The 19,193-nt window shown below is 44.8% G+C and overlaps 1 protein-coding gene across 4 annotated transcripts in view; it reads right to left on the reverse strand.

Annotated features, from left to right (window-relative positions):
• HECW1 (HECT, C2 and WW domain containing E3 ubiquitin protein ligase 1) overlaps positions 1-19,193 on the reverse strand; it is a 412,329-nt gene that overhangs the window by 119,829 nt on the left and 273,307 nt on the right. For all 4 annotated transcript variants that reach the window (XM_068236363.1, XM_068236364.1, XM_068236365.1 and 1 more), the window contains one exon: positions 15,799-15,874. In XM_068236363.1, coding sequence (XP_068092464.1) covers positions 15,799-15,874 — 76 coding nt within the window. The remainder of the gene's footprint in view (positions 1-15,798; positions 15,875-19,193) is intronic.

Genomic DNA, 19,193 nt, shown 5'->3' on the forward strand with positions numbered 1-19,193 from the left:
CCCAGCAGACACAGAACAGTACACAGAATGCTATATAGTGTGGCTGAACGAGCGGTGTACCACTATTCCCAGCAGACACAGAACAGTACACAGAATGCTATATAGTGTGGCTGAACGAGCGGTGTACTACTGTTCCCAGCTGCGACACACAATGACTGGGGGGGACCCTGGCTAGCGTGGCTGGAGCGCGAACTACCCTGCCTGCCTACCCAAAGCTAAACCCACAGACAAATGGCGGAGATATGACGTGGTTCGGGTATTTATTTACCCGAACCACGTGACCGTTCGGCCAATCAGAGCGCGTTCGGGTCCGAACCACGTGACCCGTTCGGCCAATCACAGCGCTAGCCGAACGTTCGGGGAACGTTCGGCCATGCGCTCTTAGTTCGGCCATGTGGCCGAACGGTTTGGCCGAGCACCGTCAGGTGTTCGGCCGAACTCGAACATCACCCGAACAGGGTGATGTTCTGCAGAACCCGAACAGTGGCGAACACTGTTCGCCCAACACTAGTAGCCAGGGGGTATATGTGCCCGGTATATGGGTAGCCAGGGGGTATATGTGCCCGGTATATGGGTAGCCAGGGGGTATATGTGCCCGGTATATGGGTAGCAAGGGGGTATATGTGCCCGGTATATGGGTAGCCAGGGGGTATATGTGCCCGGTATATGGGTAGCCAGGGGGTATATGTGCCCGGTATATGGGTAGCCAGGGGGTATATGTGCCCGGTATATGGGTAGCCAGGGGGTATATGTGCCCGGTATATGGGTAGCCAGGGGGTATATGTGCCCGGTATATGGGTAGCCAGGGGGTATATGTACCCGGTATATGGGTAGCCAGGGGGTATATGTGCCTGGTATATGGGTAGCCAGGGGGTATATGTGCCCGGTATATGGGTAGCCAGGGGGTATATGGGCCCGGTATATAGGTAGCCAGGGGGTATATGTGCCCGGTATATAGGTAGCCAGGGGGTATATGTGCCCGGTATATGGGTAGCCAGGGGGTATATGGGCCCGGTATATAGGTAGCCAGGGGGTATATGTGCCCGGTATATAGGTAGCCAGGGGGTATATGTGCCCGGTATATGGGTAGCCAGGGGGTATATGTGCCCGGTATATGGGTAGCCAGAGGGTATATGTGCCCGGTATATGGGTAGCCAGGGGGTATATGGGCCCGGTATATAGGTAGCCAGGGGGTATATGTGCCCGGTATATAGGTAGCCAGGGGGTATATGTGCCCGGTATATAGGTAGCCAGGGGGTATATGTGCCCAGAATAGGTAGTCAGGTGTGCCCCCCAGCAGGAGGGGAGCAGCGCAGTGGAGGGAGAGCTGTGAGCACCTTAGGGGGCTCTCCCTCGCTCGCTCTCCCCTCCAGAAGTAATGTCCGGGTGGCTGGCTGGCTCACCTGGGGGCTCCACGCTGTCTGCGGCCTGCCTGGCCCTGTTTAGCCTCCAGAGGGATGGTGCTGGCTGGGCTGGGGCTCAGGGCAGGGGCCGGGCTGCAGGGCTGGGCTGGCTCGCTGGCTGGCGGCGCCTCTTCCTCTGACTTGCCGCTCTGCACAGCGTTCCACTTCTATATGGACGCTGCGCGGCGGTGCGGCGGGCGACCATGACGTGTGACGTCAGTGACGTCACCCGCTGACTGCGAATGGGGAGATCCGGATTCCGGCCCGGGCCGGCTGGCGGTGAGCGCGTATTGATTAAAATAATTGAATATTAAAAAAAAAAAAAACACTGCAGCTGAGCTGGGGGCGCCCTTGGGACCTAGCGCCCGGGGGCACCCGTCCTACCCCGACCCCCCCTAGCTCCGCGCCTGCATGTGATGACACCACGACCACCAAACCTCCGGGTGCTGGGGACTAATTTTTCCAAAATGTTTGGTAGCATTCGTGTCATCATGTTGCAAGCTAGCAACCACTTGTATATGTTTCAAACGTAAGATTCATATGTTTGAAAGAGTGAGAAAAATAAAAATGACAATCTATACTGTTTTTACAGTGTATTACACAAAATTGTGCCAATTGATGATTATTATTCAACCACACCGGCATTTGTTTGGGCCTCATTTTTGTTGTTCCAGTTAGTGTCAGAATTTTTGATGACATTCATGTTGTGCAGAAAACTAACAATCACATGCACAGTATATGCTTATAATGCAACATTCAATGTTTGGAAGTATGAAAACAATTGTTTGCTATTGGTAGCCACAGTTCACATAGCAGGCATGCACAATTTTTAGAAGCTTCGCCCAAGATCCAGTGCTGGGCCGAAATTACGCATTAGCGTAATTACGCATCGTAATTCACTACAAATGCACCGTAAGCGTTACGTGTAAGGTTACGGTATTACGCGTAATTAATTACGCGTAGACCATGGGTTACGTTTTGTAAGACAGTAAACTCCCATTGAAATTACACAGTCTGCCGTAATCGCGTAATATTACGCTCCCGTATAATATAAAAAAGCCGCCGACTTTAAGGGTTAATAGCAAAGCCCCCTTAAGTGCTAAGAGCCTCAAATTTGGAGAATATATTAAGGAGATCAGAAGGAATAAGAGGAAACAATTTTTTTTTTAAAAAGACCTTATAGTTTTTGAGAAAATCGATGTTAAAGTTTCAAAGAAAAAATATATACATTTAAAAACCCGCCGACTTTAACGGTTAATAGCAAAGCCTGCTTAAAATTTAGAAACACCAAATTCACAGGGTATATTAAGGGGATCAGTGGGAATAAGAGGGAAATAGAGAATAAGAGGGGAATAAGAGACCTTATAGTTTTTGAGAAAATCGATTTTTAAGTTTCAAGGGCAAAAATGTCTTTTAAATGCGGAAAATGTCAGTTTTTTTTGCACAGGTAACAATAGTGTTTTATTTTCATAGATTCCCCCAAGTGGGAAGAGTTTTACTTACTTCGTTCTGAGTGTGGGAAATATTGAAAAAAAAACGACGTGGGGTCCCCCCTCCCAGACCTCTTTAACCCCTTGTCCCCCATGCAGACTGGGATAGCCAGAATGCGGAGCACCGGCCGCGTGGGGCTCCGCACCGACTATACCAGCCCGCATGGTCCATGGATTGGGGGGTCTCGGAAGGGGAGGGGCAGCCAAGCTTTCCCCTCCCCCTCCGAGCCCTTGTCCAATCCAAGGACAAGGGGCTCTTCTCCACCTCCGATGGGCGGTGGAGGTGGAGGCCGCGATTTCCTGGTGGCGGGGTTCATGGTGGCATCTGGGAGTCCCCTTTAAAAAGGGGTCCCCCAGATGCCCACCCCCCTCCCAGGAGAAATGAGTATAGAGGTACTTGTACCCCTTACCCATTTCCTTTAAGAGTTAAAAGTAAATAAACACACAAACACATAGAAAAAGTATTTTAATTGAACAAAAAACATAACCACGAAAAAAGTCCTTTAATATTCTTAATTAACCATTAATACTTACCTGTCCCTTTAAAAGCCAGTTCCCACGCAATATCCTCGGAAATATACTAATCAGTTACAATGTAACAAAGTTATTACAATGTAACAACTTTGTTACTTTGTAACACTACCGCACCCGACGTCACTCGCCGCTCACCCGCCGGCCGCCGCATACACGCTAAGTCCCCGCCGGCTCCCGCCGTCCACTCCGCCCACACCTGTCACCCATATACATGCTGGCACCCATGGGTGCCAGCATGTATATAGGTGACATGTGGGAGAGGCGGGGAGGGCAGCGGAGCCGGCGGGGACTTAGCGTCCCTTCACCCGACAGAGCTCTGAGCTATAGCTCAGAGCTCTCGAAAGCATCTTTGTATTTGGGCTCCAAGGAGCCCCATTGGTCCTTAGCAGACCAATGGGGTTCCTTCAAATCAGAAGGAACCCCATTGGTCTGCTAAGGACCAATGGGGCTCCTTGGAGCCCAAATACAAAGATGCTTTCGAGAGCTCTGAGCTATAGCTCAGAGCTCTGTCGGGTGAAGGGACGCTAAGTCCCCGCCGGCTCCGCTGCCCTCCCCGCCTCTCCCACATGTCACCAATATACATGCTGGCACCCATGGGTGCCAGCATGTATATGGGTGACAGGTGTGGGGGCGGAGTGGACGGCGGGAGCCGGCGGGGACTTAGCGTGTATGCGGCGGCCGGCGGGTGAGCGGCGAGTGACGTCGGGTGCGGTGGTGTTACAAAGTAACAAAGTTGTTACATTGTAATAACTTTGTTACATTGTAACTGATTAGTATATTTCCGAGGATATTGCGTGGGAACTGGCTTTTAAAGGGACAGGTAAGTATTAATGGTTAATTAAGAATATTAAAGGACTTTTTTCGTGGTTATGTTTTTTGTTCAATTAAAATACTTTTTCTATGTGTTTGTGTGTTTATTTACTTTTAACTCTTAAAGGAAATGGGTAAGGGGTACAAGTACCTCTATACTCATTTCTCCTGGGAGGGGGGGTGGGCATCTCGGGGACCCCTTTTTAAAGGGGACTCCCAGATGCCACCATGAACCCCGCCCCCAGGAAATCGCGGCCTCCACCTCCACCGCCCATCGGAGGTGGAGAAGAGCCCCTTGTCCTTGGATTGGACAAGGGCTCGGAGGGGGAGGGGAAAGCTTGGCTGCCCCTCCCCTTCCGAGACCCCCCAATCCATGGACCATGCGGGCTGGTATAGTCAGGGTGCGGAGCCCCACCCGGCCGGTGCTCCGCATTCTGGCTATCCCAGTCTGCATGGGGGACAAGGGGTTAAAGAGGTCTGGGAGGGGGGACCCCATGTCGTTTTTTTTTCAATATTTCCCACACTCAGAACGAAGTAAGTAAAACTCTTCCCACTTGGGGGAATCTATGAAAATAAAACACTATTGTTACCTGTGCAAAAAAACCTGACATTTTCCGCATTTAAAAGACATTTTTGCCCTTGAAACTTAAAAATCGATTTTCTCAAAAACTATAAGGTCTTTTTGAAAAAAAAATTTTTCCTCTTATTCCCACTGATCCCCTTAATATACCCTGTGAATTTGGTGTTTCTAAATTTTAAGCAGGCTTTGCTATTAACCGTTAAAGTCGGCGGGTTTTTAAATGTATATATTTTTCCTTTGAAACTTTAACATCGATTTTCTCAAAAACTATAAGGTCTTTTTGAAAAAAAATTTTTTCCTCTTATTCCTTCTGATCTCCTTAATATATTCTCCAAATTTGAGGCTCTTAGCACTTAAGGGGGCTTTGCTATTAACCCTTAAAGTCGGCGGCTACCTAACATTGATCCATGCATCAACTTTTCCGCTTGGCAGCATGACCTTACGCATTAATTGCTAGTAGGAATTTACGCGTAAGCCTATAACGTAACAACCTGAATTACGGTATTCTTATGCGTAATTGCGTAAGGGCAATGTGTAATTACAGACATGTACCGAAATTGATTGTCTATGCCGTAAGCGTAATTTCGTAATGCGTAATAGCGTAAAATTACGCGTAATGATCCGTAAGCGTAGCTTTTTCCATTACGACCAGCACTGCCAAGATCCCACCACCGGCAGCCTGATGTCTCCACACACCCCTCCCCACCCTAAGTGTTTGAGCTCAGCCACTCTCACTCACATGACTACTATGATGTGGTCCACCTACCGTGTTTTCCCCATAAAAAGACAGTGTCATATTAATGTTTGCACCAAAAGAAGTGCTAAGGCTTATTTTCAGGGTATGTCTTATATTTCAATGAACACACAAGTTCCTGTGCTGTGTGTCCTCCTGCCTTCCCCACTGTGCCACTTCTTGTGTGCCCATGTCCCCCTTTTACCTTTAGGCCCTGTTCACAGTGCTCACTTGCATTGCGCAATAATTCTGCATGTAAACTCATTGCCTATACAATTCTATGGGCTTGTTCACAGTAACGGATCATATTATTCTAGCTCGCTGCATGCAGGCTGTGTATTAAAGTCTATGACCAGTCTCCATTGCAGCTCACAGTCATTTTAACGCGTGCCTTATGCAACTAACCACTGTGAACCTAGCCTTAGTGTTCTCGTGGTGTACCTCTCTGTACCTGTGTCCACCTCTATCCCCTGTCCTCCTGTGTCCCCCGACATCCTCCTCTTACCCCTAGCTCCATGTTGCATAGTCCCCCATGTCCTCGGATGTCCCCCTGCATCCTCTTCTTTCCCCCAGCTCCTTCCCGCTGTGTCCCCGATCTCCAGCCTATGAGGAAGAAGTACAGTCACTTGTTTTTACTGGAGCCGATTTTCTCGCACACAGAGTCATAGCTCTATTATTGGGCCAATCACTGCACTCGCTAAGTAGCACCTAGTGCAGTGATAGGCCCAATGATGGAGCCATGGTCCTGCCTGCGAGACCATCGGCTCTGGTAGAAACACAAGTTGCCATACTTTTTCCCCTTGCTGCCTCTAGGGCTTACTTTCGGGGTAGGGCTTATATTTCGAGCAAGCTCAAAATTCCAAACAGGGCTTATGGCAGGGCATGTCTTAATTTCAGGGAAAGAGGGTAATAGGGGACAGAACAAACAGCGACCTTAAATTGCCACTATCACACCTCCAAATTTACTGACAGCCGATCCATAGTCAATCACTAAGGACATGTGTTGGGGATCACCACTGAGCCTTATTACATGGACTGAGTCACTGTGTTTATCACATAACTGGAGGAAGAGCGTAGTTCAAACTCCTGGGGAGAGAGTGCAGAGTCATTAGGGCATCACTGGTAAGCACCTAGAGACCTATGATTCATCACAACAGACCAATGAGTTTCTGCTAGTTAAATGTAAATACACATTTTTTAAAATATATGTTGTAATAAAATACATGTAAAATATGCCAGAGGGAATGAAGATTTTAACATTTTTAGCAATTTGGCCTTTGGCTACCTATACTGGGGTCTACCTAGGGGGTACCTGTGGTTACCCTCACTAAAGTGCGATATTTAATGCTGGGAGGCGCATTCTGGCTACCTACAATTGATGTGCAGGTGGCAACCAAAACTTTTCTATGGAGTACCATGATTTCTAGTTACACCCCAGGGCCCCAGCAAAAAATGTCATAGGGCCCCCTGCTCCCTTCACCCACATGTGGCCAGTTACACACCTTTGAAATTCTCCCTGGCGGTATCATGTAATAAAGGCACCTATTAACTACCTAACGATCGCGTCACACCAATGGGCGTGAACACGGCGGCAGCCCCAGGACCGCCTAATGGACCACCTAATTGGCGTCAAGTCCTAGAGCTGCAGTTTTCCAGGGAACGGCTGGCGTCAAGTCCTGGAGCTGCAGTTTTCCAGGGAACGGCCGCGCGCATGCGCGATCATTCCCTGCCTCTGTGATTAGCCTGCTAGCCGCCAATCGCGGCTAGCAGGCTGTTTGTAAACGACAGGGGAAAGAAATCCCCTTTGTTTACATGCGTACAGCGATGCGGTCTCCAGCAGCGCTGTACGAGATCGGCGATCCTCGGCCTCTGATTGGCCGGGGATCACCGTCCTCTCATAGGCTGATGACTATGAGAGGCGGAACAGGACGGATCGCCGTCCTGTTCAAGTCTGAGCATGGAGGGCAGGAGGGAAGGGGAGGGAGGGACAAACAGCCGTATACAGGCTGCAAAAAAAAAATACAAAATGGCCACAGCGATCGGACACCTCAGGCGGTATGTCCCCTTAGGGACAAAAAAAGGAGGTGAGTCTGATCGCTGGGCTCCATAGCTGGGCTGTGCAGGAGGCTAAAAAGCCTGCACAGCCCAGTGCAACAACAAAGAGCCTGGTTGTTAGGGGGGGTTTAACATGGGCCCCCCCATAGACATCAATGTTAAGTTTTTTCGTTTGGCAATAACTGTATACTGTAAACAATTATATTGTTTATAAATCACTTGCTATCTTTAACTTTCATTTCCATACCAAATGTATCGATTACAATAACCATTTCTAAACTGTGTACGGTAAATGTTTCTAAAACTGTTCCCAGGGGGGTCTTAGGGCTGGTTTCCCCTATAAAGTGATGCGAATGCGGCTACCTAGCCCTATCGCATCACTTCCACTGCCAGCCACATCACTTCAGCATCTCCAGATGCGGAAGTGTATTGGAGGAGATGAGACGTGGCTGCGGGCGGATGCGGCCGTGCGAGAATCTACAGCATGCTGCAGATTCTCGGATCGCTCCGCACCGCTCCGCACAACATGCATGCAGTGGAAACTCTTCCATTGCTGTGCATGTGTTTCAGGACATCTGCGGTGCGATGCGGCTATGTAGCCGCATCACACTGCTCCTAGTGGAAACGGGCCCTTAGGGTTAGACACCACCATGGGGGTCTTAGGGTTAGGCACCATCAGAGGGGTCTTAGGGCCTGTTTCCACTACACGCAGATTCTGGATGCAGAAAAACGGACTCCAATGAATGCCTATGGCCCTGTTTCCACACAATTTTTCTGATGCAGATTTCCCATAGGCATTAATTGGAGTCAGTTTTCTGCATCCATAATCCGCGTGTAGTGGAAATAGGCCTTCAGGGTTAGGCACCTTCAGGGGGGTCAAAGGGTTAGGCACCACCAGGGGGGTCTTAAGGTTAGGCACCACCAGGAGTGGTCTTAAGATTAGGCACCACCAGGAGGGGTCTTAAGCCTCATCTACACGCGTAGATGAGGCGGCGATTATAAACAATATTTTATGTTTTATCCTGGTGCCCATTTTACTAAACAATAACTTTAATATTGTTTATATCTGGCACCCATTTTAACCGGAGCCCCTATTATATGCATGCCCCTGGCCACACCTTGCAGTGTGAGAACAGTGGAGCAGTGTAAAATTCACCTGCTTCAGGCATGTGTTGGGTCTCCTTTTCTTGCTGCATGCTCTCATTGTTCCCCATCCCTGTCCAGAAGGCCCACCAACAGTGCATGTTTTGTGGAAATCCACACAGGTAGGTAATCAGCTCTGCTGAGACACTAATTACCCCACCTGTGAATGTTTGTGGTTATTATTATTATTTATTGTATTTATAAAGTGCCAACATATTACGCAGCAGTGCGTGGTTTCCTGCAAAACATGCACTGTTGCTGGGCCTTGGGGACAGGGATGGGGTACTCTGCCCTACAGTATGCTGCCGTCCTCTGGCTCCCAATAATGTGAAATGCATCAGGAACTGGGAATGCAGCACAGAGCATGTGGGTACCAAGAAGAAGAGGAGACTTGATGCAGTGCTGGAGCAGGTAATATTACACTGCAAAAAGAGGGATGAGAAGCTTCCCCCCTTCTCACACACACCACCACGGAGGTCATGCAGGCTATAGTTACACTACTGATCTTTCAATGGCAAAATTAAATGATTTGCATGACTCCATCAAATATTTAGATTTCAGGGACTAGAGAGGGTCAATGAAATGTTAATATTTCTGGAGTTGTATGCAAATTATGTTTAGATTGGGAACTGGCCTACCACAGTCAACAAGAGGTTCATGGTGCTGCGCTCAGTTCCAAGCAGCACACAGTTTGCTTTAAATTTGCATGCAAGCTGGAATTATTAGCAGCATCTTAGTTACTGTACCACCTCTATAGGAGACATGGATGTAATTACCTCCAGTTACCTTCAGTAACATGGCAGCACTGCTCTTTGAATAAAATACTGCCAAAATGTTAGATGCTAGCAGTCTGGTTTTATAACTTTTGTCTGCCGTAATTTATCCACAGTCGTTATGCAAATTATTCTAGAAGCGGATTACGTGCATTCACTGCATTAATGGTTATTAGTATAAAATGTCTTGGATGAATGCTTTCTTGTGTATTACAGAACTTGCGTGTCGCTAGCTGTGCTTGTCTGCAAGGACATTCCGATTTCATTGAGTGAATGCACACAACAGCCATTTACGTGTGACTATCAAGAAATAAAGCATCAGTGCTCAATGACCTGTGCAATGTCATTTACTCGCCAGTGGCTTCATGTCTGAAATTGAATATGAACTGTTGGTGACTATGAATAAGACATCAGACCTAGAGCATTGGAGGGAGGGTTTTCTGTGTTAGTTGGGGTGACTACAAAAGCAGTTGTCTGAAAAATATTCAGTTTTCTAAATTAACTCCATTATTATATAATTAGTTGAAGCAACATAATGAAGCATCTGGAATGTGTCAGTCATTTTAAAAAAAGATTCAGTCACAACACCAGGGCCTGATTTACCATAAGGCACTGTAGGCACGTGCCTACAGGCACCTTATGATGGAAAGGCGGCTTACTCCCCTCTGTGAGTGCTTCCCTCCCTTCTTCCCTATGCAGAGTCCTGATGAGAGTGTAAATGAGAGGTTACTCACCCAGGTCACAATATTCCACCAAGGAGATCTCCCTTTAGTCAGAGGCTCCTCTAGCTACTTAATACTGAGGTTCCTCTAGCTACTTATTAGTGAAGGTACTACTGGCTAACTAATACTAAGTGGCACCTGTAGCTACCTATGACGGGCAAGGGATATAATGGAGTAGTGACAGCCAGCACGTTCGGGGGAGGGGGAATTGCAGGTTCATGGAGGGCAAAGTTTTGTTTCTGTGCCTATACGCTCCTTTGAGGTCTGCACAACAAAGTCTCAGTGTGCACTATTTCCTGTTCATTGGCAGGCATTGTGCTACCTAAGCAACTGGTCACTTGCATTATTTATGAAATAAATGTGCTACAACTGTGCAACATGATAACCTAAAAACACCCTATTGTGTAGGTTTGTGTAGTTGTTGAGTATTTGAAAAGTGTAACTTAAAAGAAAATAAGTAAACAAAACAAAACAGTGAGACTTATTGAAGGGAACCTAAAGTGAGAGGTATATGGAGGCTCCCATATGTATTTCCTTTTAAACAAAACCAGTTCCCTGGCACGTTTACTGATGTTTCTGTCATTCGTGTCTGAATCACACACTTGAATTTTGTCAGATTTTTGTCAGAAACATCTGATCTGAATATGCTTGTTCAGGGTGTATGGCTAAAATTATTAGAGGCAGAGAATCAGCAAGACGGCCAGGCAATTTGTATTGTTTACAGTTAAATAAATATATCCCTCTCACTTCAGGTTTCCTTTAATCCATTAAACCTTCATGCAGGTTGTATCATTTGAAGGGTTAAAAGCTGCAGCCAGTGAGTGTGAGAAGTCACCCTCAAACCACCGAGATGGCTTTTTAACATGGAAGGGAAGTACCTTGTCTTTAGTGTCATTACTGGTGGTCTGGCATCTGGTGAGGCCATATTGGCACTTTAACCACTTGCCGACCGCACACTCATACCGTGCGGCGGCAAAGTGGTAGCTGGAGGACCAGCGACGCAGATCGGCGTCGCCAGGTGCCTCCCTAATTAATCAGGAAAGGCCGCTCGCGAGAGCGGCCGTTTCCTGTCAGATCACAGAGCGGGTCTCCGTGAATAGCCTGCGAGCCGCTGATTGCGGCTCGCAGACTAAATGTAAACGTAGGAGACATATGTCTCCTTTGTTTACATTGTATGGCGCTGCTGCGCAGCAGCACTGTAAGGCAGATCGGCGATCCCCGGCCAATCAGCGGCCGGGGATCGCCGCCATGTGACAGGGGACGTCCTGTCACTGGCTGCACAGGACGGATAGCGTCCTGTGCAGCCCGGATCACAGGGGATGACAGGTAGGAGAGGGAGGGGGGGAATTTCGCTGCGAAGGGGGGCTTTGAGGTGCCCCCCCCCCCCCACAAACCTCAGGCAGGCAGGAGCGATCAGACCGCCCCTGCACATCATCCCCATAGGGGGGAGAGAAGGGGGGCGATCTGGTCGCTCTGCCTGCACCCTGATCTGTGCTGGTGGCTGCAGAGCCCACCCAGCACAGATCACTAAAAACAACGCTTGTCCTTAAGGGGGGGTAAAGGGTGGGTCATCTAGTGGTTAAGCACAACAAATGTTCTGATTAGACTCCTAATTGTCCACTAAGCAACTGATTGGACAACATTTGGACAACGTTTGGACTTCTTTCTCCAGGGGCATAAACTGATAAAATGGATGAAGTATCAGCCAGCCAAGCATCACATCTTTCTCCCCAAGTCTGAATGAGTATAGCCTTTAAAGGATGAACTAGATCTCTAATTCTATCTGAACGATCTCTAATTCTATCTGAACTCTGCACCATTTGAAGAACATGTTTAATGATTATTATTTTTTATTTATATAGCACCAACATCTTCCATATATGCCACCAGCATATCTTGACATTGTTGTTGTACTATCTGCACTATGTGTACTTTGGTTTTATGTAACTTTATATTTTGGCCTTTGCCATTTTATATTGAGATATTTGTGCATGTTACTTTAAGGTTGATAGCCACGCCCCACTTCCTGTGAGGTGGTACCAGACTATTTAAACCATCGTATTGTAACAGTGTGTAAGCTATGATTAAGGAGCCGTGAGCTCCGATACGCGTGAGCTTTTTTAACATTGTGTTTTCACTGATGTGACAATAAATGGAGACTTTTTTTCACCCAGCCATTGGTGTAGCGGAATCTCCTTTTCCTTGCTGCATACATGAGTTCCGTGGATTCCTGACTCCCTCTTGGCTTACGTGTGGTTGGTAGCAGTGGGTCCATTCCTGTTCTATTTTCCATAGTGCTGTGTGATTTTATATCAGGTCTGCAGATTGTATGAGCCTGGTAAACTAAACTTTTTGAGGGAAATATTTTTTTAATCTAATTTTTTAAAGATTTTCCTGGGTTTAGTTTACCTCATCATTCATTAACTATTAAAAGGCATCAGTAAAGTTTTGAGTAAATTAGCATCGAATGACATGCATAAATTAACACACACATAAAAACTGTCTCAATTCGAATTTAACAGGTGATCTATGAAAGCCTTCCCTGTGTCCTATATACTCGTAGGGATGAAGGCGCCCAAGGTATTAAAAAATAGTATTCTATAGACTTTTTATTTTCAAAATGAGAGGGAAGAAAGGACACCAGTAATACTGGCAAGTCACGTGCCTATACCCTGTCCACTTTGCTGCAAGGCGCTGTGTATTGACCTGAGTGAGTGGGCTAGCAGCCGTGAAATGCATTGTCTATTTTGTTTTTTGAATAAACATTTTTCCAATATTACTGGTGTCCTTTCTTCTGGAGAGGTAGGAGATCACCTCTCATTTTGAATATTAGATGTCTATAGAATACTATTTATAAGACCTGCTCACAGCAGGTGTTCAGCAATAACACAGGGCTATGTTTTTATTACATAAAATAATCCTTTCTGCTTCTAAAAACAAATCAAATAAATAAAAAAGACAAAAAAATGCAGTTCTATTATAGTGAGGTCATGTGTAAGCTAGCCTACGTTATATCTTTAATGGAAACGTTTTCCGGAGTAAGAAAGTCAGCTGTGTTTTTTTATATGTGCTTTGGTTTCTGCGGGGGAAAAGCGCTTTACAAATGTTTCGTTGTTGTTATTGTATATACTCTTGCTTTTGGATACTTAAAGGGTAAATGTACACTGCATTTAACCTTATTTATGGGGCCTGGGTCCTATGCTACTTCTGCTGGTGTGTCCTCCATTCTGCAAAAAGAAAAAAATGTTGGCTCTTATGATACTATGACCACCAGGGGGCAGAAAAAGTATGGAGACACCATCTCGCTATTAATGTAAATAGGAAATGAATCATTCCATACTCCTCTTGTATTCCTTGCCCTTTGTAGTAACAGAGAAAGGTGCTGTTTTTTTTTTGTTTTGTTTTTTTTATGAATTTCCCAGTAGCAAAAAGTCTAAAAAGGAATGAATTCCAGTGAGGAGGATATCTCTATTTTCTTTTGGTTGCAGGGACACAGGCAACTTAAATAAGAATATGTGCATTATATTTTGAAAATATGTTTTTAAAAATGTTTAGACTAACTACAAAAAATAATAAAGGACACGTAAACACTTCTGTAATAAAAGGATTGGGGGTGTGCAAAAGAATGTAGGCTCGGAACTCTCCTGGTGATGGGCGTGCACTTGATGGAGGCAAGTGGATAAGACCGCACATGCACACTAGTCCACGACCAAGCCTGGCGGGAGAAGGGGCGACAGCGGCACAATGGAAGGAAGCCCTGAAGAAGCCCTGAAGACACTGATGGGTCTGAAATACTTTGGGGGGCTGGTAGAAGCTCCAGGTAGGTAAAAATTATCATTTTTGTCCCGGTTCAGGTGTGCTTTAAATAATCCCTGAACTGAGAGGAAAATGGAAGGTGTCATCGCTGAGTTCCTTTTGAAAATGTTACCAGGTTTCTGTTTAAATCCCTTGATCAGGGTAGTTTCTGACCATATTGGTGCTCCAGGTGAGCTTTAACAGAGAAACACAGCCTTTTGGAGGAGAGGTTTTTTTTTTTACGAATGGTCAGAACATTTTGCAGAACTATGGTACTTTTGCTCCTTTTAGAAATGCACCAAGTAAATCAGTACTTTAAACTGTAAAAAAGGGATCTTCAGGAAACATTTTCTCACCATGAATCTGTGAGGAAACGCGGAAAAGCAGCCGCAAGTGCTCAGAGTGAGGCGGCTGTTTCCGCGTCTAACATGGCGGCACAACGCGAAGAAATCGCCGCATGCCGCATGGGCAGAGTGGTGGAGTCCGCATTGGATGCAGCGGATTGCGCACATAGCAATACTACTGACATTGTGGTTGGACGCGGGGAAGCCGCCGCTTGCTTGGAGAGCGGGGCGGCGGCCCCCGCGCCCAAATCAGCGGATACATTGCAAGACATGTCTGGTGTGGTTGGGACTGCTAGTCCACACAGGTTCAGAAGGACGCGCGCGCGCGCTGAGAGGCAGAGCTTATATGACAGCCAGAGAAGAGTCAGCTGATCAAACGGGTCAGCTGACATTTTCACCACCTTCCATTGTTCCAGCACTTAGGGGAGGCGCTGGAGAGCGCTGGGCTATATATACTGGAGGCTGGTCATTTGCTGGCTGTCTGCCGTTGCGATCACTACGTGGTAGCACTCAGACCTTGTCTGTATCTGTGTTCTAGCATAGTTTCCAAAGGTGTTGATGATCAAGGAACTCACACCTTAGCATTAGGAATATTGAACTGTATTATTTGTTATGACCTACTGCCTGCCTGACTATTCCTCTGAACCCTGTTGCCAAACTCTGCTCGTTCCTGGACACTGTATTTGCCTCCTGATTCTGTACCTTGCTATTTTGATACTCCGTTGCCAAACCCTGCCTGTTTATTGGATTCCGTATCTGTCTCCTGAATCTGTACCTTATCTGTGTTAACGACCTGGCTTGCCCGACCTCGAGAACTGGCCTTACTGTTAGAGGCAGTTCCCAGACCTGTTAGTGACACCCTCTCACTGGTGTCACTCACGCTCTGTCCTTCCTACTCTCAGCCTAGCTCCTCCCCCGGGAGAGTCTAGGCCATCTGAAGGAACATACTTCTGTGCAGTACTCAAAGTATACTGTTGCATCTAACACTCACTTGTTATCTCAGGTGTCCAGAGGTTAGTAGATATATCTGATTATCGGTGATACTGCAGATCACCAATAATCGGGTATATTCTGTATTCTCGGTGATACTGCAGTTCACCGGTAATCAGACCCTCTCTGTGTTACACCGATCGTTACAGAATCCCATTAAAATTCTAATAATACCAGTACATTAAAAAACATTCATAGACTGGTGTTCCTGATAAAAATGCACACATCCTGGATGCACCAGGACATGCACTCACCAGTTCTATACAAATCACAGCCATCTTTTGTTAAACCAATGCTACCGAATTTTGAAGCCCACCTCAAGAAATCTAGGAATATACTTGTTCATGGCTTCAAATTACACAAAGCTTTTCACCATCTCATTGCTCATAATAAAATATATAATGAAATGAAATAAGCTATATTCACCTGACAGGGTAAAACTGATAAGCCTGCGACTCCCTTGTCCATGTGACGTTTCTTCACTGTTGATGCTTTTGAAGACCTGGAAGGAAGGATGATGTAAGAATGGTGTCAATAACATATCAGTTATTACTAAGGCTACTCTAGTCTTAAAAACTATAGGCCAATGGCATGCTTCCACTGCTATGTAACTACATAAGCTAATTAGACACTGAAATTGGAATCCAGTGTTATTTTGCATTTCTACTCAAAACCTGCAGCAGTGCTTGAAATATCTAAACCAAGATAAAGGACAACTGTCAAGAAAAATTACAAAGGACAAGTTGCAAGAAGGTTTGTGTTTATTCTCTAAAACCTTTCATACAGTTTATCTGTGGGACTGTTACATTAGTGGTAGGGCTGACTTCACATTTGAAAGCTACAGAACATTTTAAAATATAGATGTTTTTGTAATTGCTCAGCTTTATAAATGCTGTGCAGTTTAAAATGTTAAAAAAAAACAAAAAACAGCTTCTGTCACCCTTAGGTTTTGTTCACATCTAAAATCGAAATAGCTGACGGCAGCGATTTTCGATTTTTTTGAGCGTTTTCTTTTTCCCCCTCCCGGCGCTCCACTGTGCACTACGATTCTGTGCAAAGCGCTTTTGTAAGTCAGTCAGGAAGTGAACTCTTTGACCCGGAAAAGAATAAATAAAATGTATTTATTCTTAAAAGCGCAAATGCAATCACTGCACAAAGTGATTTTGTGAGCGTTTTGCATTTTTCCTATACCTTACATTGTAGCAAAATTGCCCTAAAATGGTACATGCAGCACTTTGCTGAGCGGAAAGCTAAAAAAAATGGTCAGATATGAACTAGCCCATAAGGATTCATTGCACTAATGATTGATAGGGTGTTTTTTAAAATCGCCGGCGCTCATAAAACCCGCAAAACGCCCTAGGTGTGAACGATCCCTTACTGCTAATGGCACTGCCCTATTTCCTTGGTGAATAAAAGCAAACATTTTACAAAGCAAAGTGTCCACTGAGATTGTGAAATGGATGATAAAACAGTACAAAAAAAAACCTATATATTTTTGGAATAACAATTTAACAACACCTTAAGCAAAATATTGCACTTGTCGCAAGAGTGCATTTGTCACAAAAGAGTGCACTCGTCGCACGTGAATTCACATACACAATGTATTTCAATAAGCCTGTTTCCACTACAAGTGAAAATCGCCTCCCCGCAGGCAAAAAAACCCGTCAGCCTCTGTAACAATTTTTCGCTGGGTTTTTAAGGTGTTTTTGCTTACATTTTTGCGTGCATATGTCAATAGTGATGAATGACGACAGGAAAATAATTTAAAAAATTGCTTACCCATGCGAATTCGCATGAAAAAAAAAAAAAACAGCCGCAAATGTACGCAAATTCGTATAAGTTCGCAGAAAATAGCTTGCTTGTAGTGGAAACGAGCCCTTAGTCCAAAAAATCTATAAATATCTAAGTTTATCTCCAAATATCAATCCATCATCTTTCCTTTGGTGGTCAAGCTAATTTTAGCATGTACAGTATATGAGTACAAGAGTGCCTGGAGGTTTCTGCTGTGTTCAGGACAGACTGAATTTCTGAAAGCACAGCTATGTTAAATAGTTACAGTAGGACTGCAGCCCCAATCCTCTGTTTACAGACAGTCTGGCTATTTTCTATATAAATTTAGTGTTGTGTATGAGTATTTTATGAAAAAAACTCTTTGTATGTCAAAGGGGATTATATTAAAGGTTTTTTCTATTTTTACATGCCCAAGAGTCAATCCTTTCTTTGGGTTATCGATAATTACCGTAGAGTCATGGTTATCCAGAACTCAACTAACCAGCAGTCTCAACCAACCAGACCAACCAATGATTGGCAGTACTCCCAGCGGTGAAGCTAACTTTTTAGAACTGGGTTACTGGGCTCCCCCAGGGTTAATATACTTTCAATTACTGTATTTTAACATATAACTGTGTTCATGGTATGTATATAGAATGGGGTATAGTGCTGTATTAGGTAGGCCTCTTTTTAACATTGAGTTTCAAGCAACCAGAAAGCACATGGATCTGGCATCAGCTGATCCCTGTCGGTGCCAAATAACCGAGACTCTACTGTATAATTTATTTTTGCTCTGAAGTATTTATTCTGTTCACAGGCTTCAAATTCACATAAAGTATAGCCACTATAACATAACTTCACAATAATTCATTTTCAAATGCTACGTAATGAAGCTGTTTTTAATTACAAAATATAATAATTTTAATGATGAAAATAATAATGATTAGAAGTGTATGAAAAGAAAAGGAAATGACTAAAAATGATTAAAAATACTTGTTAGCAACATAATAACTAGCAATGTAATAATTTTAGCACAGTTATAATGCAATAAAAACTCTCATATGTTTATTAAAACATACAGTCTACAATTTTGATTAAAAAATACTTAGAAAATGTAAACGCAACTTTGACTGCAATCAGGTGGGAAGGGTTTATAATCTCACCTGGGTCAGTTACCACAGCAAGACAAGAGCTGACAAACTTTTAAGGAATTGATGGTTTCATATTTGCAAATGTGCAGAGAGAATTTTTTTAAGTAAGGGTGGTAAAGTCCAGTCTTGCAGGATTAGTGACAATTACTGGCGCTTACCAGCCCATCAGTTCTTGGGATCGATTTTAAAAAGTGTATGCTTTTTGGTATCGATTGTGGTAGCGATTTGCGATTAGAAATTTTAATTCTGATTGGTCCTTTCAACTTATTATAATTTTTTTACAGTTTTCAGTCATTTAAAATCACACACAAATCACTATGTGCTGTAATTCATGAGCGATTTGCCAGCGCTTCAATAGTTTACATTGAAGCGCAAACTCTCCCAAAATGCTGCATGTCCTGCAATTACGATTTTGCTAATCCCAATCACTTCTGTGGTATTTGTTACATTTATTTACATTGGCAGAGCATTTAGGGGAATCACTAGCGATTCAAAGTGGTCCCTAAATGCTCAAAAAAGCGCTCTAGTGGGTTCCAGGCCTGACTGTGTAGCCTAGAAGTCTAGTGCAGACATTGGATTATAAACATGTAAAGCACAATCTAACTTTTCTTTATTACCATACTTTTTGGGTGCTGGATGCCACTGTAAGTGGAAGTGGTGAGTGGCCACATTGAAAGTCACTGGGCTATGTATTGCTACTTTTCCCCTCAAGAAATAACAATTTTAGCTAGCAATCTGTTACTCAAGCGAATAAACAACAGATGGACAGTTTAGGTGGGTTATGGTACCTGGCAATCAATCTTGCCTGGAGGAAAGAAGACAATTTTTCTTCTGTCCACATTTTATACACATAGGGCCATATCCTATTCTAGGTGCTAAGCAACTTGCAGATGTGAACTA

This window comes from Hyperolius riggenbachi, chromosome 5 (genome assembly GCF_040937935.1).
Source record: "Hyperolius riggenbachi isolate aHypRig1 chromosome 5, aHypRig1.pri, whole genome shotgun sequence".
In the NCBI taxonomy this organism is placed as follows: domain Eukaryota; kingdom Metazoa; phylum Chordata; class Amphibia; order Anura; family Hyperoliidae; genus Hyperolius; species Hyperolius riggenbachi.